The sequence below is a fragment of the Lissotriton vulgaris genome, chromosome 6, assembly GCF_964263255.1.
Source record: "Lissotriton vulgaris chromosome 6, aLisVul1.2, whole genome shotgun sequence".
Classification (NCBI taxonomy): domain Eukaryota; kingdom Metazoa; phylum Chordata; class Amphibia; order Caudata; family Salamandridae; genus Lissotriton; species Lissotriton vulgaris.
In genome coordinates this window covers 1,286,811,699-1,286,837,569 of record NC_141694.1, presented here as the reverse complement: position 1 = coordinate 1,286,837,569, position 25,871 = coordinate 1,286,811,699, and the positions used below count along the sequence as shown (strand labels likewise).

Sequence of the window (25,871 nt, the reverse complement as noted above, 5' to 3'; positions counted from 1 at the left end):
TACCTTGCTATTAGCAAGGTTTATCTCAGGAGCGATAAAAAACAGGCGAAATGCGTGAATATCGCTGTCAATACAGCGATATTCAGGCATTACCGTGACAATGCTCTTAGCCATGTTATCCACCTCTCATTGGATAACATGGCTAAGAACTGACCAGGGCAGGCGTTAGCTTTTGGAGATATTTGCGCTTAGCGCGAATATTTCCAAAACTACGCCTGTGTTGATCATAGACGATAGCGATTGCAGCAACTGTTTTCAGTCGCTGACATTTTGGCACGCCCACTTTGCATGTCATTAGCGATAATTATCGCAGACATGCAAAGTGGGCCCCTAAATGCCCGCTATCGCCTACAAGCTGTCGCTAACTGGTGATAGGGCGATAAAACTATTGCCGCATTAGCGGGAAAAAGTCCAGCTAAAGCGGCGATAATGGCCCTTGGTAATATGCCCCTGGGTGCGTGAACGGAAATGACCTCGATAATAGCCATGTTGTTTGTGCGCATCATCTATCTGTACATGACTAATGAAACCGCGATCACTTGTACACACTAACCCATGGTGTTTGAAAACATTTTACCGGGGCCGAAAAGTTTGGTCTTTGGTGTGACCGAGGGCCGCACTCATGCAAACACGGTGGTGGAAGGGGGTGTAGGGGAAGCAAATCATGCACATCTAGGGCCTGAACTGAATTTCACATGTGGAACTGGACAACCTGGGGTGCAGTACACTCTAGTTACTTCCTTTCTTTCACTGAAATGAGCCACTAAATAAATACTTTCAGTTTATTTAACATTGTTTAAAGGTTAGTGCTGAGTCCAGTAAACAGCAGCTCAGTGCTGCAGTAGCCAAGGGGGTGCATATAAAAGGCAGGAGGATCGCATGCGGCCCCTGGGTCGTACTTTGAGTATATCTACTCTAATCCATGGCCTTATTCGTGAAAGTCCACTCCCTCACCTCCCGTTCAGCTATATCATCTATTGCAAAACACCAATCATGAACAGTTTTCTGATATCAGTGTTTTAATTTTAAAACAAAATATGTGTAGGGACCTAAAGTTTTTCTTAGGAGCGCACCATTTGTGCTGCTGAATGCCAGAGTCGGCAAATTCCAATCTGCCTAGTTTTGATTCCACCTCATGCCTCCTTCTTCCAGCATCTACACTTATCTTACTGTATCCTTATCTCACTCTTACAGGTTCTTTTGTCATCCCGGCTTTCTCTTCGGCACAGTTTTCCTATTTTCCAATTCTCTTCCTTTCGTATTTCCTTCTCTTATTTCTCTTGCTCTGGGTCATAATTGGGTGATAAAACATAAGCTGCTGTTCACAAAGATAAGAGCTGAAGCCCACCACCTGCACACATTAAGAATTTGTTAGAGGTGTGCAAGCCACCAAATTCATAGGGAGAGCTGAGTTAGAGATGGGGAGGGGCTATGGTATAGCTTTAAGACACAAGCTTGAAACAAGCCATTAAAACACCTGATCTATATATATATATATATATATATATATATATATATATATATATATATATATATATATATATATATATATATATATATATATATATATATATAAATGAAAGTATATCTGTTTGTCCTTTATGCATTACTACACCATTCATCCGATCGCCATGAAACTTTAGGAAGTTGTTGAGTACACTCCCGCCAAGGTTTCTGGCAAACAAAAAAAAAATTGTTAAAAGTTGTTGAGTACACTCCTGCAAAGGTTTCTGGCAAAAAATTAAAAAAATAAACATTTGTTAAATATCGGCCCCCCGGGCCCCCATAATCTTCCCAATACTGAACATTTACAGTTTACGGTGCGACTCGCTTTTGCCATGACCATCAACAAAGCACAAGGAAAATCGCCTCAAGTGTGTGGACTACATTTGTAGAATCCGTGCTTCTCACATGGACAACTGTATGTGGCCAGCTCACGCGTCGGAAAAACTTCTGATTTATTTGTGTACGCACCAGACGGAAAAACAAAAAAATACCGTGTATCCACAAGCACTCGAATAAATAAACAGAATTAAAACAACACTTTATAACGTTTTCCATATTAAAATGAATAAGTTTCAATAAAAATGACACAATGTAAATTAAATGTTATCATAACAAGTCTCCTTAAATTTCCTTTCTTCTGAGATCGCAGAAACGTGAGACGGGTAAGCTAGTATATATATATATATATATATATATATATATATATATATATATATACACATATATATATATTTATCACTCAATAGATTCGAGAAGAGAACCTCTTTTGCCAGAACCCATCATTCACAAATTGTGATGTTTCATCATTTGGGTCTGGCCTCCTCTCGCCAGGGACCTCAGTCTTCAGAATTGACTGGGGTGCCCTTAGCTGATTGAAGAGCTAGAGGATGGCTGATGACTCCACCGAGTACAACATAGAACCCAAAGGCATATCTTCGTGCTATGTGAAGAGGGTTTTTTAACTAAAGCAGAAGAAAAAGTGCAGCGCTGAATGATACAAAAAAGTGTGTGTTAAAAATGACTAAAGGAGCTCTATGACAATTTTATTCAATGAGTGCCATTGTCAAGATTAAAAAGCAGTACGCTAACACTTGAGATTACCAAATGTTAAGCAGTGAAATTAGGTCTTCTCGAATAGAGGAGGTTGTTGTCTTAACCCTTGACATACATTTACCCTGTCCTTTTCCCATTCACCCACCTTTCTGTCTAGACCCGAGGTGTTTTGTGGTATATCTATACTACTATTATAAAGGAAGAACTTTGAACCTTTGAGGCAGGTAAACTCTGGAACCACAGCGCCAATCCACACACCCGATACATCGTTGTAATTGTCAGGGTGTGCAGAAGGACATAGGCTATAAAAATGTTAAAAATATAAGTTATTTAAAAAATTTACGAGAAAAAAAAAGTAGTCCCATGGAAGTAGCGCCGGCCACGACGTGCCTGCTGACATCAGGAGCGCGGGGAGGTGCGGCATCCAGGAGCGCGAGGAGGAGCGGCAGACATGAGCGTGGGGAGGGGCGGCAGACAGGCGGGGAGGAGCGGCGGACAGGCGGGGAGGAGCGGTGAGGAGCGGCTGACAGACTGGGAGGAGCGGAGAGGAGTGGCGGACAGGCGGGGAGGAGCAACGAGGAGCGGCGGACCGGTAAACTCAGGAGCACGGGGAGGTGCGGCGGATGAGGGAAGGCTCCGGGGGACCCATGGACAATGTCGGGGCGGGTGGGAGCCCTGAGGCCAAGGTCGGGACGGGCCGCTACTCCGGGGGACCCACGGACAATGTCGGGGTGGGCGGGGGCCGAGGCGGGCGCGGGCCGGGGCGGGCGGGGGCCCTGAAGCCTGATTGCTCCCGGACAAGGTTGGGACGGGCTGCTAGTTTACAATAAAAGCTTCACCAATATGCACTTTTCATATAATAAGTCCCAAGTATTCTCATGGGAATCTGTTACTGCCATAGATATGTCTGCAAAGGGACATGTAGCATACCTCTTGCTTTTTTGGACAAACTGTGCAATCTACTTCCATGTACAAGACCTGGGATAATTACTACACAGTAACACTGCAGATTATAGAGGTTACAAAGACCTATGTTCCATTACTTTGTAAAAAATTATGAGTGCCAGGGCTCTTGTCAAGAGCCAGCTTGAACCTGCCCATTTCTCTTCTTAGCACCAACTAAAACAGAATCAACTACTAACCGTCAAAGTGTGGGGACAGTGTGGCTTAATGGCCAGAGCTGCTGGCCTTGGAGTTGGGGAAACAGGTTTGAGTCTCTGCCTCAGCTCAACATCCTGTGTGTATGAGCAAACCACTTTGGCCCCCATTAGGATGACGGGCGGACTTTGTCATACAGCTGGCCTAATAGCGCATGATCGGAATTCTGTGTTATTGTTTTGACCTCCCAGGACCCCCTTCTGTGTTTTCCTTTTCCATTTCCATCCAGTGAGTTTCAAGAGGTCACCGGCTGAAAGCTGGTGGCCTGGGACAAGATTGTAAATGACAGTCGATATTGGACAACTGAGCAGTAGAAACATCTAACTGCATTTAAAACACTGTGGATAGTGAATCCAAGAACATAACTTAATTGGAGCAAGTAGCGGAAAAAGGATGGTGCTGGACAATGTAGGACTGTACGAATGAGAAACCACACAAAGGGCCCAATTACGATGTTGGGCGGAAAGCCATCCGAAAGCTGATCGGATGCTTTCCACCCGACATCGATGGTTTCCCTACGGCTCCTGTATTACAATGATGATGTTTTAAGGGAAACCCACAGGGGGAAATCTGCTTCTATTTCCGATGGACTCAGAGAGCCTGTCAGGGAGATGTGCGGAATTGTAATCCCATAATGATGGCGGAGCCAGCCTCAGCTTCACCGTCGATAATATGGTGCCGCTTTCTTCCTCCCCTTTCCTGGCGGTCCACCTACCATGAAAAGGCAGGCGGAAAGTGGCTTTTGGGGGCTCTAGCAGGGCCCCCTTCCCCCCTGGACCTCTGCTATGGGATGTGAGGATGCGAGGAGCACCAATGGTGCACCCCTAAACATCCCAGCAACGTGTGGCAGGCACTGCATGGTGCCTGCCACATGGTGCAGGGATGTTTACAAACATCTCTTTTACAATTGTAGCTTGAACTGCAAGCCTGTTCCGCCCTGTTCCGCAGCAGCACAAACTACAATTGTAAAATGGATGTTAAAAATTCACCAGGCGGAACCACTGACCTATGGTCAGTCAGACGCAAGTACGACATCATAATAAGGCCCAAAGTGTTCGAATGTTATTAAATCCATGAGAAAATTGAGTCAGACCGTAACCAGGGTTACATTTCTTGTAAAAACAGGAAGCAGAATGATAGTAGGTTTACAATAAAACCAGGGGAACTGCAGTGTGCTTTTTATCTGCCACATAAAAAGCCATCTCCTTCTACTGCAGTGCTGCGTTAGCTTATTCCAAGGATTGACACTACTACTTGTCTATATCAGTATGGATATCAAAACAACACCACCTGAACAGAAATTTAACAAGCATTTGCAATGCAAATTGTTCTTGCATTTGTGTGAGTTCGGGGTATTGCCGTTGTAAATGATAAAGTCTTTTAACCATGTGTTTTGGTTTGGAGTGGATGTGTGTGATGTGGAGTGGAATTATGTGGGTTGGATTGGAATTGTTCGTTTTTGATTTATGCGTAGTGTGGAGTGGATTTGTATAGGGACATTATGTGGCATGGATAGCAGTAGAAGTATGTGGATAGTAATTATGTGGTATTGAGAATACTGGAATTATGTGGAGTGGGATTGTGTTATAGAGTGTAATTATGTGGAATGGCATTTTGTGTGTATGTATCTGCAAAACGAGAAAAGTACTAACATAAGTGCTAGTGCATTAACCAGGTAACAGACATGTGGCAAAGCAAACCAAACTTACCGATGAAACGCAGAAATTGCAACTAAAACAGCGGACGGTGAAGGAAAATAACATGCCTTTGAAAAAGAAATGCAGGTGATATATGTTGATGGACAATGACTTGAGCACCTGTTGGACGTGTGAAAAAATAAACTAACTGCATGCAAAATACAGGAAGTGATAAACGGATTACAAAAAAAATCTATAAACCCTAGAGTGCGCTTTGTAACAAGGATCATGGCAGAGATAAGGTATTGGAGCGCTTTAAATTATGTGGTTTGCATTACACAGGGTCAGAGTCGCTTTTCCCCTCACTGAAGAACCGAACAATTCAGTGATTGGCCTAGAATCATAAGAACTTAAGGGTTCAGTGACTAAATATCGAGGGACCAAACATCGACTTACTAAAATTATGACTCCAAAATATCAAGGGACAGAATATATAATGCCTATCTACAAACAAGTAAGTATTAAAATATTGATTCCAAAATATAAAAAGTTAAAATATAGTTAACAAAAATATCGGATTTTTAAATGTATTAAAAATACTATAAAAGTAATTAAATAATAAACACGATTAAATAAAACATTGATATAATAATGTAAAAAAGCTTAACATGTAGAAATAATAAATGTAATGTAAACATTTTTTTAATATATATTTACTTAATAATATTATAAAATAATTATTATTCCTAAATATAAAAAATTAGAACATTATTAACATTATATTGACATATATTTAAATAAACATATTATTTAAATATAAAATGAATAATATATAATAATTAAAATAATTAAAGTAATAATGTTTATGTTATTAACACCTTGAATGCTAAGGCAATTCCCGCTGTGTGCTGAGAAATGCAGGATCCCATTATTCATGACGAGCTCACCTTGTGAGCACAGCTCCAGTGTGCCTCATGACGAGCTGAGCTCGTCATGAGCATGGAAGGGATAATAAAGAGTGCAACTGTAGTGAAAGCGTTGAATAGCGCAAGAGTAAAAATTACTATTCCCACTCCAATGAGTGCAACAGTAGGGAAAGCTTTGGATAGCATAGGGGTATAGAGAGTGCAACAGTAGGGAAGCGTTGGATAGCGGGAAGGTAAAAATTACTATTCCCACTCCAGGGAATGCAACAGTAGGAAAAGCGTTGGAGAGCGTAGGGGTAAAAATTACTATTCCCACTCCAGAGAGTGCAACAGTAGGGAAGCATTGGATAGCGGGAGGGTAAAAATTACTATTCCCACACCAGAGAGTGCAACAGTAGGGAAAGCGTTGGATAGCAAGAGGGTAAAAATTACTATTCCCACTTCGGAGAGTACAAAAGTAGGGCAAGCGTTGGATAGCGGGAGGGTAAAAATGACTGTTCCCAATCCAAAGAGTGCAACAGTAGAGAAAGCGTAAGATAGCGGGAGGGTAAAAAATACCATTCCCACTCCACAGAGTGCAACAGTAGGGAAAGCATGGGATAGTGGTAGGGAAGAAATTACTATTCCCACTCCAGAGAGTGCATCAGTAGGGAAAGCGTTGGATAGCGGGAGATGAAAAAATACTTTTCCCACTCCAGAGAGTGCAACAGTCGGGAAAGTGTTGGGTAGCAGGAGGGTAAAAATTACTTTTCCCACTCCAGAGAGTGCAACAGTAGGGAAAGCATAGGATAGCGGGAGGGTAAAAAATACTATTCATACTCCACAGAGTGCAACAGTAGGGAAAGCATTGGATAGTGGAAGGGTAAAAATTACTATTCCCACTCCAGAGAGTGCATCAGTAGGGAAAGCGTTGGATAGCGGGAGAGGAAAAAATACTTTTCCCACTCCAGAGAGTGCAACAGTCGGGAAAGTGTTGGGTAGCGGGAGGGTAAAAATTACTTTTCCCACTCCAGAGAGTGCAACAGTAGGGAAAGGGTAGGATAGCGGGAGGGTATAAAATACTAATCCCACTTCAAAGAGTGCAACAGTAGGGAAAGCATTGGATAGTGGAAGGGTAAAAATTACTATTCCCACTCCAGAGAGTGCATCAGTAGGGAAAGCGTTGAATAGCGGGAGAGGAAAAAATACTTTTCCCACTCTAGAGAGTGCAACAGTCGGGAAAATGTTGGGTAGAGGGAGGGTAAAAATTACTTTTCCCACTCCAGAGAGTGCAACAGTAGGGAAAGTAATAATTTAATATTTAAATAAGAATAAATATATCATCAATACCAATTTAAAATTAATTACAATTATTACCAATTACAAAATATTTAATAATTAAAATTCATTACCAATAACACAATATTTAATAATTAATTAATTATAAATACTAATAAATGAATACATGGTATTTATTAAAAATTAATTACCTGTTAATAATTATTTAACAACCGAATAATTTTCAATACCCAAAATTTAATTTAAAATTCTTTACCAATTATTAAAAATTAGTTACCAATTAATAATTAATTAACAATTATATATATATATATTTACTTAATTACAATTAAATAACTTCCCACTCTATTCCCCTAAAACCCACAACGCACTCCAATTAATAACATAATTAACATAATTATCAATTATTCAGTTAATTAAAAGGTAATTACCAATTAATAAAAAATATTACCAATTAATAATTAACAATTAATAAATTATCAATAAATAAAATAAAAATACATATTTACTTAATTACAATTAAATTACTTCCCGCCCTATTCCCCTATAAACCCACAACCCGCTACAGAACTAAAACGCAAAATTAAATTAAAAATAATTACTAATTCATAAAAACTAGTATTTAATTTACTATAATTAAATTACTTCCCACCCTATTCCCCTATAAACCCACAACCCACTATGGAATTAAATTACATACATTAAATAACATAACATTCATTATTTTAAAAAAATGAAACATGCATTACAAATATATTATACATTTTTAACACATATACTAGCATACATAACACTAAAAAAAAATTGATATTATGATAAAACAATATTTTAAATTCGATATTATAGGACTCGATATTTCTTACCTTAATTTCAATATTCTAACCAACTATATTTTGGTCATTCGATATTCTGTCCATTCTATATTTTTCATTCCATATTCTGGGCAGTCGATATTTATGAATCGATATTTAGGGTGTTCACTGAAGTTAAGTACACTGACGGGACTCCATCCTTGTTCCCCAGTTTCAATGTCAGCAGTCAAGTCGGTAACGCCATACCCTAACCTCCTAAATATATATTGAGAATTTGATAGGGCACACGTCCTATAAAAAGAAGTGGGGGGACTATTCAAGTTAGGCAGTATGCAAGTGACATCATGGCGCGTGCCATTGCTATGCATGACTTCACAACGCATGACATCACACCTGGCATCAGGGGAAGTGACATCAATGGAAGTGACATCACAAGAAGTGACAATAAATATTAAGACCTCACACATTTGTTTATCAGATATATCATGAGTGCATTTAAGCACATAAGGAGATTTAACAAAAAAGATTTTGCTTTGGGGTTGCGGTAAAAAAGTGGCGCAATCCCCAAGCAAAATGTGGTCCTCAACTAATACATTTTTTATTTTCAAGGTCAAAGGGTTAGTTTATTTAGATCGTAATCTTTAAACCAATACACAGTACTTACTTTCATTAAAAAAGACAATGTCCATCAACAGTTATACATACAAAATTCTCATTGAGCTCTCATTCCTTTAAAAGAAAGGTGTGAATGGCCTTCTTCCAGACATATGACATTTAAAGCTGGGCACACATATTATCAATTACCCCAACAATTTTTGTCATTATAAAATTCATAAAACCGGTTATCTCTAGACACAAATCAATTCAACACCTTAAAATCTATTTCTGACTTATTAAAAAACTCTGTACAACCTTTATAATTTTCCCTAGTGCAATTACAATATCAATGCTTGGAAGTTCCGTAAGTAGAGCGAGTGCTTGACTCCTATTCCTTATGTCATATTTTATGAATAATGGCCGCAGCCAAAGTTTACGTTGTTCTAAAATATTTATACAGTCCAACAAAAAGTGTAAGGTATCCCCTTTTGTGCCCAACCTGCATTTACAGTGCCCATTTGGGCCCCACATTTTGGTTTTGAGTTCTTTATTTGATATCCATGGGTTGATCCCAATACATAACCTTAGGATCTCTTGTCTAAACCACGGGTTAGGCAATAGGTCCAAGTAGGGGAACCAGGTTTCCTTTGCCCATGCATTTACCATGAACTCCACCGATCTTTTTTTACCAAGATATTCCCTGTCCGTGCTTCTAGAGACCACTTGTCCATTAGTTCTTAGCTCTTGTTTAGAGCACTCGATTGTTAGTGAAGCACCAGATATATCCACATTTATATTTTCGCAGGCCTGTAACATTCTCTTCCTACACATTTTTGCCCATTTTAGGTCACTGTGTTGTATTTCATTTCGACACCATTGGGCAACTTTTTGATCATTTTCAAGGCGTTTCTAAAATCTAATTGCTGCACATTGTGCCTGGACCCCCCAGGCAGTTGTCCCTAGCTCTGTTCTTATGGCTTGCACCATTGCTGATGGGGGTAGGGATAAGAGCTTTTTCAAGCATTTACCTTCCTCCAGGTCCCAGACTCCCTTACCACTCAAATAAAGGATTTCTGCTACAAAGAAATTGGCAACAAGGAGAAGCCTGGTATTAGATCTGTTCTGCTTAATTGATTGCAAAGTCTGCATTTTAAAATATTTTTGGGGTTAAGGCATCTACAGTAGAGGTGCCCAGTAAATATTAGGGAATAATAATAATGGTAAGATAACTCTGGAGAGGTTAAAACATTTTTCGGAAAGCTCTGCATTTTGTGTAGTCCCAGATCAGAATTAAAGACATATAGAAGGTTTATGTCTCCTGCAAAGCACATCATGTAATATGCAGATGACAGATTTTTATTTTATGTAGCTAGGTAAGTGGGTTAATGCTTTGAGCAATGAGATCCTTTTGTAACTTGCAGTTCATAAATTGTAATCCTTCTAACATAGCACAGAGAGCTATGAAGGACATGTGACTCCTACACCTTGGAACCCTCACTGACTCATGTAATCCATTGTGTACATTGTTTTACACACTTACATGATTCATTGTCAATGTGTATGTTATGTAAAGTGATCTGACACCCTGCATTGGGATGAGTGGCAATATAAAATAATCCTATTTAAATTGTTATTTGTGCAAATACTGGGACAGACCAACACATCTGACATTCTTACAGTGCATGCACTTACATAAAGGGACTGAACAAAGTCAAAAGCATGCCTCGATTAAGCACCAGTGAAGAGATAACAAGCTATGGGCTTTCATTTCCCCTCCTTTGTATTTGCATTTCAGTATGAGGTTTCAGGCCGCGTCCAGTCAGGGTACTTTTTCAAAAGGAGGCCTGATGGTCTCTTACCTTGGCCTTTATCTTTGGCCCAGCGGGAGGTGAACATAAAAAAGCCCCCTCGCCGCCTGCACATTTCTGCTGGAAGGGCAAAAGCTGACAAAGTGCATGTGGTGTTGAAAGTGTCCAGCGCTGAAAAATTACACAGGGACAAGTTCATCATATTTCTGTGGGGCCCAACTTCTTGGCAGGGTGGACGGCGTTCATCCTGCGAAAACAGTGGGTAGACCTTGTGTACCCGCGTATACCCCCAATTTATGCCCTGGGATTTGATAACATTACTCTGAAGTTTAGCAATATTTCTGGGTACATTTTAGATACTCAAATTGCAATAAGGTGTTTTTTTTTTTATTTAACAATATGTCTTTATTAACGTGCCTTTAGTTTGTCATGAAGTAAGCCCATTAAAGTACATGGAAAAGGCACACATCCTCAAGTTGAGACTGAAGAAGTGGGGAACAAAGGCAAACTAAAGCTTTAGCAGTCTTAATCATGTGAAAAATGCGGTTGGGAAATTTGGCCTGCTCTCCAGGAAAACGCCTCCCGTCTGCCACTGCAGGACCTGGACAGCAAGCCCAGAAGTGGTGACCCGGATGCACATACACTGTTACCTGACATTTGTAATTGTGTGGCACCGGAAGTTGCCGGCACGCTACACTGCCACTGTACTGAGTTTAGCAAGCTGTGGACCAAGAGCTGTGGGCTCAGGCTACGTTTCCAGAGTTTCCCTACTTGAACCGGATGGGCACAGAAAAAGCATATGCGGAGCAAGGAAGGGGGCACATTTATAGTCCGTTTTTGGGCGTCTGACAACCCCTTAACCTCTTGCCTGCAGCAGGAATTCCAGCCGTGTGCTGGACATTCCAATCGCGGGTATGGTCGTGACGAACCATTCCGTCATCAGCACAGCCCAACCATGACTGATGACGGAATGGTTCCGTCACAAGCATCGAAGGGGTTAATCAGCCTAATCACTAAAGCCTAATCAGTAAAATTCACAAAATAATAAAGCAAGTCTATGTGTACACGTTCCTTATAATAAAAAGCTTCCCTCTTTTATTCTGTGCATCCTAGTGTTAAAAGACAACCTCTCTGCTCTCCGTATCGGAGTCAATCCTCCATTTCCCCGCTGGCTGCTCATGCCTCTGTGCTGTTTCTAACCCGCTCAACTCTTGTTTGCTTTTGCAAGAGTCACAGCTCATAGCTGCTTCAGGCCTCCCAGCTCTTTCATTTCTCACGTATCCATTCTGATGGTGATCATTTGCCTCGCAGTAATGTTCATCCACCGGTTACAGCGCTTACCCATCTGCTTTGCAGCGCTTAGAAACAGAAGCGTGAAGTGCCACATGTAAAAGCTCTTGTCTAAACTGTATATACCGCCAGGGCCGCCTTTAGTGCACCTGGTGCACAAATATTTTTGGGGCAGCACTGCAATGACCTTCTCCAGGTGTTGATAATAAATGGAAAACAAGGGGCATATTATCAAGACAGGCGATAAAATTATCGCAGTTTTAGCGGCAGAAAACTGCCGCTAAAACGGCGATAATGGGCTTGATAAAATGCTCTATGGAATTCCAATTGAACCCTATGTTAAATGTGAAGGACAATTAACATGGGCGTCAATTGGAATTCCATAGAGCATATTATCAAGCCCATTATCGCCGTTTTAGCAGCAGTTTCCGCCGCTAAAAAAGCGATAATTTTATCGCCTGTCTTGATAATATGCCCCCAAGTAGTTAAAGTGCGGCGCTGGTAAAACCGGCGCCGCAAGAGCCTGGAAAGCGCTGGAAGTTCTGGGTGTGAATTGAAAAAATAAGTATTTAGCCCTAGCTGCAGAACATTATAGTGCATTTAGAATCGAGTGTGCGTGAGTAGAGGAGAGTTGGGCTTAGTTTCCGGCCAGCTTTGGAGCAGATATCCAGCCTCTCCCTCTCTCCCTGAGCCGCTGCACGAGCAGAGGGTGGGAGTGCCAGGCAAGCACTAGAATGTGGAGGATGTCCGAGCTGAGTTCCAAGAGCATGGAAAGCGGGTGTGCTGGGCCGGCACTTTGCTGCCTAAACCAAGTAGTTAAAGTGCAGAGCTCGTGAATTGGGTGCTGCAAGAGCATTGAAAGCGCAGTGTGGTGGTCCACCATTTTTGATGAAAGCCAGCTGTTACAAAAGAAAAATGGAAAACAAGTACTTCAAGCACATAGCTCGAAAAAACAGGCGTCAATAGAGCCTCGAAAGCACTGGAAGTGAACGGTGTGATTTGAATCACGTATTTTTGCCATACAGCCAGGGCTTTAAGTGGGATGAAAACACTGGGGAGTCTATCAAGTGGGCATGGCCATTGTAATTAGAGTGTGGCTAAAAAACACGTAAGCTAAAAGTTTGAGCTTAGAATAGTGTGCCACCCGACTGGTATTTTGCTGTTTCAGTCATTGCATCCAGATATATGATACAACAAGTAACATTATACCTACAACAAGTCAGGACTATTGGCTTTGTCAATGTTAGTTGCATAAGATAAATAATTAGCAACTGTGGCTTGAATATAATATTGAAAAATCTTCCACATAAAGCCCTGGTGACACCACGACAATGTTGCTGCTCCTGAGTTCCGAAAAGAGAAGAGAAATCCAGAGAGAAAATGACTCTTTAAAGGATTTGCCTTCCCCTATAACGCTCGAAACAAAATGGACCGCCTGTGCCAGGTCACAAAACAAAGCCCAATAGAGACCCGTTTTGAGGTCTCCTTAAAAAAAACTGCTGGTGCTCAGACCCGGTGAGACCCGGCCCACTTAAAGCCCTGCATACAGCACATTATTTTGCATAAAGAATCTGGTTAACGTGCTTGCACAAACATAAGCCTGCAAAACGCCAATGTAAAGAGGAGTGTGCCATGCTGACACATGAGCTGAGGCAAACAAATAAAAGAGTGCGCCAAAAGGAACCAAAAATTAAAAAAATGAGTACGCTTACATAATGGGCAGTCTCCTGGAAGGGTCGGAAAAACCAAAAGGCAGGACTAATTAGGAATACTTGCCAAACAAAAGCAGGTAGTTATGAAGGGCAGGAACAGGAGGCAATGGAAAAGATGGGAGGTGTTAGAATTCCCTATGTCAGATACAGCATGCCTGCAAAGCAGCGGATGCGCTGCTTAGGCGCGACCTAAAAAGGAGTGCAATGCTATCTGCATTAACCTGCCTACAAAAGAGATTCAGGCAGTTACAAGCTCTTAGCAGGCATATATGCGCTCAGCAGGTCATGAGTTCCTAAATCGGCATGGCAACCCGTACCACTCAAGTCAAGAAATTGGCTAATATTTTCGTGTGGTATTTACAGCACTTCAAAAGGGCAAACGCCCTGGTAGTAGGTGTTACATGATTACCATTATGATTGTAGCTACGGTTGTAATTCTTAGCATTATTACTAGGTTTTATAGTAATATTAATAGTATCTTGTTATTGTTGGTATTAATATTGTTCTGTTGCTATTAATATTGTTGTTACTATTTTTCTTATGATTACATTGCTTACTTTTAAGCTTTGAGATTTAGATATGTTTAAGAAAATTCATTCTTGCAAAGAACCGGTCTCATACGTACTTGAAGACCACACGTGCATATCTAATGACAATGATTTTGGTAAATTTCGCACACACAAAAAAAATGTTTATCTTCCCAGATTCGTAGTGCAAAATGATTGAACAAGGGAAAGCTTGGTTTGCTTCTGATCTAACAGTATTCACATGTGTTTTACAACACTGAAGGCAGGCATCTAGAGACTGAAAGTAACGAGTATCTAGAGATTCAAAGTCACTAGTATCTGGAGACTCAAAGTCACATGCCGTTGTGTATGCCACCTTAAGAAAACCTGGAATTTCTTAAATGAAATGCCAGCAGAAGGGATATTACATGAGACCCACTTTAATAAATCAGCGGCTGACAGGTACAGGCGCGTTATCTATTTCCTGCTGTCTTGATTCACACATTTTTAAGAAGCTTTTTACATTCCTGAAGTACAGGAAGCAGACATCCAAGTGATGGCACTGGGATGGTTTTAATGTGGCCTTATAATCTGCTGCTGAGGTCTATACTGGTTGTTGAAGGCCCTGAACCCGAATTACAGGCCCAAACCGCAGGTGAGGGCCTATAGCGATGGGGAGGGCCTTTAACATCAGGTTTAACCTGAGGCATTAGGACAGTGGTTCCCAAACTGTGCACCGTGGCTCCCTGAAGGGATGTACGTCGTTACAACGCATGCTTTTACAGCGCATGCCTTTACGGCGCAACTTTTACAACGCAAGTCGTTACAACGACTTGCGTTGGGGTGCGCTGGATAGTGAATAGTTTAATTTACTATTCCAACTCCAGTCCCCGTGGATAGTAGGGAAGGTGTTGGATAGTAAATTAAAAATATTCCCTATTCTAGAGCGCACCCCAGCGCAAGTCGTTGTAATTACCTGCGTTGTAATGGTTGCGTCGTAAAGGTACTGCGTTGTAAAAGTTGCGTTGTAAACACTGTTCCCCCCCTGAAGAGCCAGGGGAGCTGTGCACCAAGCACTTTAATGCATTTAATGTTGAAGGGGTTGTTTTTCTTCAGTTAAACTAATTAGACTGAAACGCATGATGTTGATGATTTGTAAGTGACATGCCTAAAGCTGTAAACATGGTGCCTAATTGATGGCATGCCGAGGGAGATTACTTCCATATTTCTCTGGATCTCCATATTCCAACACTCCCAAAGTAAATGGAAGATGCCTGATTAATTTTGTTAGACTTGTTACAAGGTAAAAAAAAAATCCAAATGCCTTTTAACACCAATGCAAGTTATCAGGAAAGTACAGTTGTCCTGGCTATTAAACACACTAAGTATTGACATTTGTACTTGAATTGTAGGTACTTCCAGTACACTTTTCTTTCAGTACAAACACTTCCAGACAGGCCGGCTCTCTAATTGAGCACAGGGAAGTAAAGCACCATATATGGCGTAATGCTAACATTTGGAAGCAAGAAAGAGGGACTTTAAAGAAAAAGAAATCAGAGAAATGTATTTTACTTGCATTGATTTGGACCTAATTTTAAGGAGGAGAAAGCAAAAATAAAGCTCTATGTGATTTAAAAAATCATGAGTCACCCTGTTGAGATAGGTGTGTTGACACTTTTGACATGGGTAGAAAGGGAAGTGTATGCAAATATTCTTTAAGCGCAGAAACACTTTGGCAATGGTGGCCTCCATGTATAAGGGTGCTATCAAGCACTGTAAGTGGGATACAAATGTTTGAGAAGATACTCTAAAAAAGGCATGGGCAAAGAAGTGTAACTAGGAATATTTTATTAGAGGTTAGAGGTGCCGCATTAGTAATACGAAACACCCTTCGTATATGATTATAAATCCTTCATCGTCTTCATGCCAATTATTTTCGGGGAGAAAACTGTAAATACTCCCATGGCTGGGCTTACAATCCCCCCATCCTTCAAAAAAATTAACAGTAGGGAGCCATGGGCAATGGCCTATGATTCAAGGGACCCGTGGGTCGAAAAAGTTTGGGAACCACTGCATTAGGGCTATACGTCTATTTGAACATTCAATTCACGAAAGGTAGAATGTTCTAAATTAAAAAGGGAGAACCCTGAAGACAAACATTGGAATGTTGGACCTCCAGGCATCTACCAGCCTTTATAAGCCAGAAGCTACTCCATTGTCCTCAATGGAACACTCAATATTCCAATGTTCTGATAAATGTGAATTCACACCAATGCTACAAAACAAGCAAAGGCCCACGAAACCCCAAAAAGCAACAAGTGCACCCTTAACTCTCATCGCATAATTGCATTATTCCTCATTTTGGTTGCCTTGGCCAGCACTTTTACGAAAACCTAAGTTTATCGAACCATCTGGAGTGATTTAAGCAGAGACATTTTAAGGCATGGGAAAAGTGGGCTCTGGCCCAAGGCCCTGCCTGTCAGGGGACCCCCTGATAGAGCCGGCTCCATTCTCCAGAGAGTCTTGCCATGATGACCTTTAAAAATTCTTAAATATATTGATTGAAATACCGTTTTCATGTAACATTCCTAAAAAAATGTTTTCCTTAAGTTCAAAACAGGACATCACATACGAGAAATGGGAGGGTGCCACAGAGATTATTTGCAGTAATATTAGTGAACTGCTACTGTGCTACAATATTGAAAACACATGTCCCTATTCCTGAATATTAGATGTAAATACAGCTAGAATAAGGATGAGTATGCAAGTGCGCATTTGGTGACTTGGCCAAAGAGGGCATGAAAGAGCTGAAAATGGATCATAAATTCGAATCTATTCTGAACAGGGGCCCCCACAATACATTTGGCACAGAGCCCCCAAAATCCTTAAGATGTCCCTGGATTTAAGTTGTAACTGTTTCAACGAAAGGTAAATATTGATTGACAACACAATGAAAGAGATCATAATTAAGGGTAATAATTTGCCCAAGCTTGCTTCACTATATCGACATGCGTCAGGAAACTTGAAGTTGATGGAGGTACAGGTATTTTTCATACAAAACAATCTATACTATAAATTATTGAAACAGGTTTTCTGTTTTAGGACATGGAACCCCCACCCACCAATGGGGGTATGCTCCATCATAGGGTTCCTATCCCACCCTGAGTAGCATCGTGTTTTAAGGTGAATTCAAACAAAAAGGGAGCATGATCCCAGGGAGAAGTGATATTATGCACTTGGATCCCTTGTGCTAGACAACAGTTAAAATGATCTAATGAACTACTCAATTGAAAATATTTCATGAGGGTCGTTGATACCGTTAGAAACCTATTATGTTGAGAATCACAACTATGCCCATATCAATCAGAATGTGTCAACATGTTTTGGCTATAGATGAAGTTCATCACGGTTCATTGGCCTTCTTCATCCCTTCTACATGCCCAACTCAATTTATATATAAGTAGTGTGTGATGTAGAGTAAGATAAATTGTTAGTCAAAATAATTATACACACTGTGATTAAGGATACCAATTTGGCAATAATTAACACTGAAAACACAGTTAACACAAATAGGTATTGTCATCATTATAGAATTTTGTTGTCAACATAGGCGGTCACCTGCCTTACCCTATTCCATAAAGCAATTAGCCCCAAGCAGTATGATGGAAAACACATCCCTCTAGACAGAGCTTTAAGTGGGAAAAAACTGAGGGTGCTCTAAAGGGGTGTGGCAAATGTATTAAAGTGGTGTGGCCTATCCGAGTAGGGGCATGGTCTAAATCAAGATAACTAGCATTGTGTGCTTAAGAAAATCATGAAGTCGCATCCAACAAAGGATAACAAAAAAATAGGCAAAAAGGTATTTGTAGGGAGAAAGCGATATGTGCAATATATTGACTAGTCACTGGATATGTTGACCCTTTAACACCTTCAGCGCGGCGCAGATTCCCGCGCTGTGCTGAACGTTCTAATGAGCTAACGGGCTCATGACGGAACGGTTCCGTCATGAGCACAGGCCAACCAACGCTCATGACGGAACGGTTCCGTCAATAGCATCGAAGGGGTTAAGTTAGGCCCACCTTCCAACATGGTGCCACCCATGGTGAATGAGGGAAGCATGTTACCCTTGATGTTTCCACACCCTGAAACAGAAAAATGATTTCAAACATTTGTAGATGACATAACAATGCCATCTTGGTGGGTTCACCACGCCCTGTTGGTCGGTTGGGAGTTGTCTGTAACCTCTGAGCAAAGCAAAGTGTTTAGCTGGTAGTGTGCTTTTTGGACTGTGCTTTAAGTAAGAAGATGCATGGTGTGTGATTGTGTGTGGGTGTTTCCGTGTGGCTGTACACATAAGAGTGAATATGTAGAGAATGGCATTTTTACTCCCACTCGCTTTCTTTTTCGCTCCCTTCTTTCCTCTTCTCTCTTACCTCTTCATTCATGCATCCTCTCCTCCCCTTCCCTTGTATTCCTCTTCTTCTCCATTTACTCCGCACTCCCACCTACCGCTCCCCTAGCTCTTGCCCCCCTCCCCCCTCCTTCCACTACCCCATCTCCCCTCAGCTCCGGTTGCAGCTGTGAGGCAGGTTTCAGAGACAGCGCGCGGGCGGAAGTCAATAGTGCAACGCGGAAGTCAACAGAATAAGGAAGGTGATTGGTTTCTCAGGGAAGGTAAGCCAAAACAAGCCGGTGAGCGTGACACAAGCCATGAATGTGACTAAATCTTAAATAAAGGGATCTGCGTGCCACCACGTGCGCAAGTAATGCATTCAAACAGCAGCTCACAACATGGAATACAAATTAGAAATATAACTGCATCCAGCCAGTGCCTCACAACGCCTAGGGCGTCAAATGTGCGCAGCGTTGACCTCGGTGGAAGTTAGCACCTCATGCACCTGCCCAATAAATCTAAAAGTGATGCCTGTACCGGCGCCGGGCTGGCTGCGCATCGAAATTAAATGTCACCGGCCGCAGGCCACCATAATTTCTTTCAGCCATGCCTCTTGGACAGTCGGCGCTGTTGGCAAGCGCTACAGTTGACTCCCGGTTCAAGGCACATCTGTGCAGTGTCACCAGAGGTCCAGTTGTTCTCACAATGCACACGACCATTTTAGCCTGCCAAAGTCAGCCACACGAGGAATCCGGAAGTCACAAACAAACATTTGCTGCGAGCTCAGAAGACTGGGAGGTACAGGCTTCAGGCTGCGACGATATTTTCAAATCCCCACGGTCCTGGGAGGTTACTAATCTTAGCTTCTTGCACGTGCCGCCTGTACTGTCAAAAGTTATGTAAAACACAAAGCGTTATGTAATATATCTGGCATGTAAAAAGTCAGGTGTGCCCAGTTACGTTCCTGTTCCAGTTAAAACGTGTTCCCTGACTTGTCCAAAATGTTTGTCAAACTATGGAGGTTGAGAAGACGCTGGGTTTAATTCAGAAAGCATTACCGGTAGAGGGGCTTCATTTGCAATTTGAAAATTAACATTTTGAAATTTGAAATCAAGAGGACTTCATCTAGAGGAGGGGGGTGGTGCAAAAAAACATACGTTCAATGTGCAATAAGCCTGTACAGTGAATTTATGTGACATGAGAGGACCAAATTATGTGGCAAAGTTGACCAAATCATGCGGCAATAAAAGGCAAATTATGCGGCATAATGCGCCACATTATGACGCTGTATTGCTTCACTGTTTGTCGCTTACACAAACACATTGCATGGGCAAATGTTTTGCCTCACTACTATCCGTTTAACATCTAAATGAATTAATCAGTAACAACAAAGTGGCATTCCTCTGTGTAACAAATAAGCCTGCCCCTTTGTGGCGACAAGTGTGTTACCGTTTTTAGTAACTTTGGATCAATTTGAGCTAGAAACATTTTTTTTTTCCTAGAACCTGCAAATTATACAAAAGATGATGGATTATGTGGCAAATGTGGCAAATCAATAATTATGTAGACAACACTGTGGCCGCAGAATTGCACAGTTTCAGAACCCCTGGCAATAAGCACCCTTCCTCGAATTTAACAGGCTTTTGCTATCTGTAGTAAAGATACGGCAGCATCACAAACTGTCATAACAGTCCACTGCAAGGCAAATGCATTGCCTCTAGGACTAGCTGCCAGGCTACTTCTAACTTTCCAACTTTACCACAGAAAACAGTTAAGGCATGCATTGCCACAGGAACGCCCAGGCTCAAGTTGGCTGGATTGGAATAACAAGCTGGTAGGTTTTACTGCGCCCAAAACCACGAGGTACCGGAATAACCTATCTAAGTGCCACCTGCCAAAAAGCAGGTGAAATGCAGCCTGATCAACAGCCTGGTGCCGTGAAAATATGCAGAAAGGTGTGCTCTAGCACCTCTAGTGGTAATGCCAGTTCTGGGCCAGGAACTTTTAATCAAATGAAATTGGGAGGATAACACACACAGAAACTTTCCATTTCGGAGGTGTAGTAACACCCCCCCCCCCCATCATTACTGTGTAACTTTTGAAGAGGCCTTAATGCTAAATGTGCAGGGATATCTTTGTTACCTATCACAGTCATGACATCTTTAATTCCTGCGATGACAGCAAACGACGCGAGAACAGCTATGAAACATAAATTGGTGCCCCCCCCCTGCAGAATGTGGCGAGGGGACCCTGGGCCCCCACATACATTTATAAATCCCATACTGACTCCAAGAGGGATAGGCGGCCCCTGCCTTGAGGGGCTTCAGGGGCCTGCATCACACCCCTGGACGACAAAGTGTTAATGACATGCAGGGCGTTTCTTTTTAAACCGGTTGATGTGTGGCAAGCACATGTCATTCAGAAAGTATTGCGAAAACAGAGTGACCCTTCTGAAACCGAGAGGGCGCTCCAGAGGCCACTCAATGGAAACATGGGCGAATTCTTGACTGTTCCACGTTTTTATTCAGGGGGATAAGTCTGCATGGCCTTGGTTAATATAGTTGGGTGAGTAAACATGCTTCAATTTTTGGAGCTGAGCCGACTGATGAAATGCCCCTCTGTTGAGAAACTATTTTGAGGAAACTCTGCTGGTGGAGTCTCATCTGGATTTACCATCCAAGGGGCAGATTTACAAGAACTGACGCATCTCTGCATATCAGCAGAGATCCGTCAGTTAGTTTGCGTCACACAAAAAAAACCCTTGGGCCACCATGGATGCGTTGCATTTACAATGCAGCATACTGTGTTGCAAGGATTGACAGATGCCTGACGCATCTGTTGGCGTAAAGGCAACACATTGCTGGAGTTGTGTCGCAAGCACGATGCAACTCCAACAATGCTCAGGAATGCCTATTCCTATTATGCTACGTCACTCCTAATGGCTGCCGTAAGGTTTTGACGCAGTGGGGTTGTAAAACTGACTTAGTGAAATCTTGTCGATTTCACTGCGTCACTTTTACGAGGTTTTCTTACATCGGATCGCCCACCCTGCATACATTATACCTGACGCAGGTATAATGTAGCGCAGGGCTTTATAACGTGACGCATCTCCCTAGATGGGTCAAGTTGTAAATGTATCGCAACGTGGCGCCGTGGCTGGTGGAGGTGAATATTATGCAGCCATCTCTTGTTCCTTCGCATGCTCTGTGAACTGGATATGGGCAGGCTGGGCAAATGTATTCATGCACAGATTTTATGTATGAAGCTCAACATTAAATGCAATTTTTCGATCACGGGAAACTGAAGAACAAACAGATAAAGAAATTAGCCCATAGCCACATAATTTTAGTCATCTGCGTCCACCATTTTGAACTAGGTTGCCTGGTAGCTTAGCACAACTCTGTAACATAGCTATGATCATATATCGCCTGGTAGAAGAGATGAACATGCGTGCCTGGCGAGCGTCATGCTCTTGCCCCTCCCTGACATGTTTTTAATCACTATTTGATGCGCCCACCACCTGGAGTTTTAATATGGCTGTGAACGCATTTTTGGAGCGTTTTGTTGTTCAGTTAGGGTCCATATAGTGTACGTTTGGGCTGGGACAGTCGAGCAATGGAGCATTATAACCCAATCAGATGTTCAGGGAATCAGAAACGACTTGCCCAATTAAAATGTGCATAGAAGAATGTGCATGTGTGTGAATTTGCATAGAACGTGTTTCATTGTGTTGCTCATTAATATTCAGGTTCCACTTTTCTTTCATCTGGTGTTACTGTAGTTTGCTGCTCAGCTGCCAGTAGTGCGAAGCGCCCCCTGCTGCCAATGTGGCTAAACCCAATAAATGTAAACATCCATAATAAACGAATAAATACAATTCCAAAGATCAGACTAAACTTCAGAAGTCGGAGGCTCTGTGATTCAAGCCAAGTAAGAAAAACCAAACAAATCTGTGAGTAACATCATTGACTAAACCTTTATTTGAAACAATTCCTTTTGCCTCCATGTCCATTTAAAACAAATAGGCATGTAACGGGGTCTGGGATCCGGGCCATTTCGCTTTATCTCCTTGAGTCTCTATTCCTATACCTGTCATAACTGAGATCATTGGTCCTCCGGGCTATTGAATAAGCAAAAAAACGTCAATTTCCCATGTTGTGCCCACTGGTGAAAGACTGCAGATAAAGTTGCAAACTGTGTTAAAGTTAGAGTTCAGCACAATCTTTACACGGAGCAAAGACCGCTCAGGCTTGTACTGTCATCATTTCTAGAAACAAACTGTAGATTACACATACCTTCAAAAACTCCTATATTTTGAACTGCAATGAAGCCCTTAGACGCCTATGCCAAGGTATAGAGTGCCATATGAATGAAGGTAGTTCATTTGATTTGTTGCCATACAAAATGACTCGGCCAAAGGTGTCTCGAACAAATACGACCAAACAACACAGCTTAATGTCACTACAAGTATTTTGGGACCTGACACCAACCATTCTGTGTGAGCAAACTTATTATAATTTTGACATGATTCCTCTGTGCAGGTAGCCTTGTAGTGCTTACAGGATAATTATCTAGGACAATTCAACAGGTTGATTTTTAAGTTTTAACAGGGAAATATTTGCAGATCTCAAGGTTGTTCAAATGCGCATAGTCCTTGCTGCATGCTAGGTTTTGAATAGGGCTCCTAGAATTATGTGAATTTGCAATTGGTACGTTTTCCGCATAATTATAGGTTTGCCACGTTATCCACATGTTCCATCATCTGCTCCATATTCTGCAGGTGTCAACAAAAAATTATTCTAGCTCAAATAGATCAAGAGTTACTAAAAATGCAGTGACCCTTGCTGCTGCGCAGTGGAAGGCTGTTCCCAAACGTTGACTCATCACCTTTTTGTTGCTTATTCCTGTATTCGGGTGTTAAGCTGTACTACTGAGGTCAAACCTATGCCCATGCACTGTTGCGAAGTTTAAATATGACAAAATCGTGAAGTAATATTATCACAAAGTGAGCCGCATTATGTGGCATAATGTGCCTTTTCTTTTCGCATAGTTTAGACAAACCTGCTGCATAACTTGGTCCAGCCCACTCTTATGGCACATCAGATGAAGCTAGTGTGTGTGTGTGTTAATAGAGTGCATAGTGTGAACCAAACAAAGCATATTTATCATCAACGGCTAGTCAAAAGAAGAATTGAACTGTATTTAAAAGACAAAAAAGAATCAACCCAACTGTAATTTACAAATAGTCAAAAGTTTCATTGTTTCCAGTAAAGAGTTGCAGCTGACTTGCTGGCATATAATACACAAAAATGAGAAAGCAAGAGACCAATTGCGTGTGTTTTTTTTTTTTCTTTCATAGTGAGGTTACTGTCGGCACTGATGGATATTAGAATCAGGGTTTATACCAGACTGTATGTAACCTGCAGGGACTGCAGGTTTGTTTTTCACTAATTGGCATCTCCTCCAGACAGGAACCAATAGGGACAAATTGCTGGAAAGAGTTATTTCCCCTCAGGGCACTCATTCCAGTGATCTCGAGCTGTTCTTCCTAGGAAGCAAGCACGCCATCCTGTCCTGATTTTGTGTTTCTGCAGTTGTGTGCTTGAATTTAAAACAGACAGAGCTATCAAAACTGCGTGTGGCAGGTAAAATCAGAAGGGATGAAGTGCGTACAGCTGACGCGAGGTAGTGTGGGAACGCTGCCATTCACAGACAGCCTTTTCCCTCTCTCAAAGGGTGGCGTTTGAAGGCAGCGGTGATTGGCGGCTCTACAGTTGTTAAGGGAGCAGGTAGAACGAAGCAGTGTACTTTGCATGCTCTAGCTCTGTGGTTGCCTGGCACTCACAAAAATGTATTGCATTTGCATTGCTGCTTGCTTGGCCTTGCACTTACCGTCAGTGTGCACTGCAGACACATAGGTCCAGTTGTACCTCTTGACGATGTCCAACATGGCCCTGGCCTGCAGGATGTCAGAGGGCACGACCCGCATGAAGTACTTGTAGAGGGTTTTGTCGCTAAGGTCGATGCTGGTGGCTGAGTAGGCAATCTGTGGGATGTCAAAAAGTTGCAGCAGGTTCTGCACCTGGATGGCCACGGAGCTCGAGCCGGGGCCGATGACGCCCGCAATGGGCTTCTTCTCTCGGCCATGGGCAGTCCCGCTCTCCGGACAGCGCGGGGTCCCGTCCTTGTCGTCCCGCAGGGAAATCAGCGAGTCGCGGATGAATTCGATGCTTTGCTCCAGGGCCACGGACGAGTGCCAGCAAGAGTCGCGGATCTCCGTGCCCAGGCTGATGTTGGGCAGGAGCGTGGGGTCGGCGTTGATCGTGTCCAGGGTGTGGAACATGGCCTCCACCCGCTGGATGCCGTACTGCTCCCGCACCTCTCCGCACTTGCGCTCGGGCACCCTCTCGGCCGGGGGCTGGTGGTGCACCGAGAACAGGGCTCCGATTATGATGTCGCCGTCCATCCTGGCGACCGAGCGCGGAGAGGAGCCCAGGGACAACAAGACCCGTCGACCCACCTGCCGAGGCAGGATCTCCTCCTTGATTAAGATCACCGGCACGGTGACCAACAGGATCCCCAGCAGTTTGTTGGATATGGTCCTCCAGAGGCAGGCCGGGCAGCTCGCCGAGCTCTGCCGACACATGTCTACAATGCGCGCTGTCCTTCTCAGAATAAACCTCGGTGCAGCTGTTTTCGGACGAAAAAGACCCTTGGCGCCCAGACAGCCTCCGCTCCAGGGGTTGATTTCCTATTGACAAAGGAAGACGACATGAATAACAATGATTATATGGAACTGTGTCAGGACTCGGAGGTCACCGTCAGAGGGAGAATTTTCCAGCCCACTTTCTACCCGTCAGCGTCAACATTTGTTTTCATCACAGAGGGATGTCAAAAGGAAGCCACAGGCAGTTACATTGGGTGACAAATGCACACGGTGTCATTGTTTTATCGGTTTGTGTTAACAAAAAGTGCTGTCACATTCTTTGTAGCATGCAAAACAAATCGGCTAATTTTAGAGAAAGTGGCTGAGGACTTTTAAAAAGTTTTCTGCGCCGTATACCGTGAAAGAACAGTTTCCCAACAACCTCATATTGACATACCTAAACCTAGAAACCGCAAGAATGTGGTTGGCATGGAAATATGGTCGAATACATATAACGCGCCAAGTAATACACACGCAATTAATACCTCA

The 25,871-nt window shown here is 42.4% G+C and overlaps 1 protein-coding gene across 1 annotated transcript in view; it reads right to left on the bottom strand.

Annotated features, from left to right (window-relative positions):
• Positions 1–25,421, bottom strand: part of GRM1 (glutamate metabotropic receptor 1) — a 1,947,075-nt gene extending 1,921,654 nt beyond the window's left edge. The window contains exon 1 of the mRNA XM_086927421.1: positions 24,569–25,421. Coding sequence (XP_086783547.1) covers positions 24,569–25,322 — 754 coding nt within the window. The 5' untranslated portion in view covers positions 25,323–25,421. The remainder of the gene's footprint in view (positions 1–24,568) is intronic.
• Between the last annotated feature and the right edge of the window lie 450 nt (positions 25,422–25,871).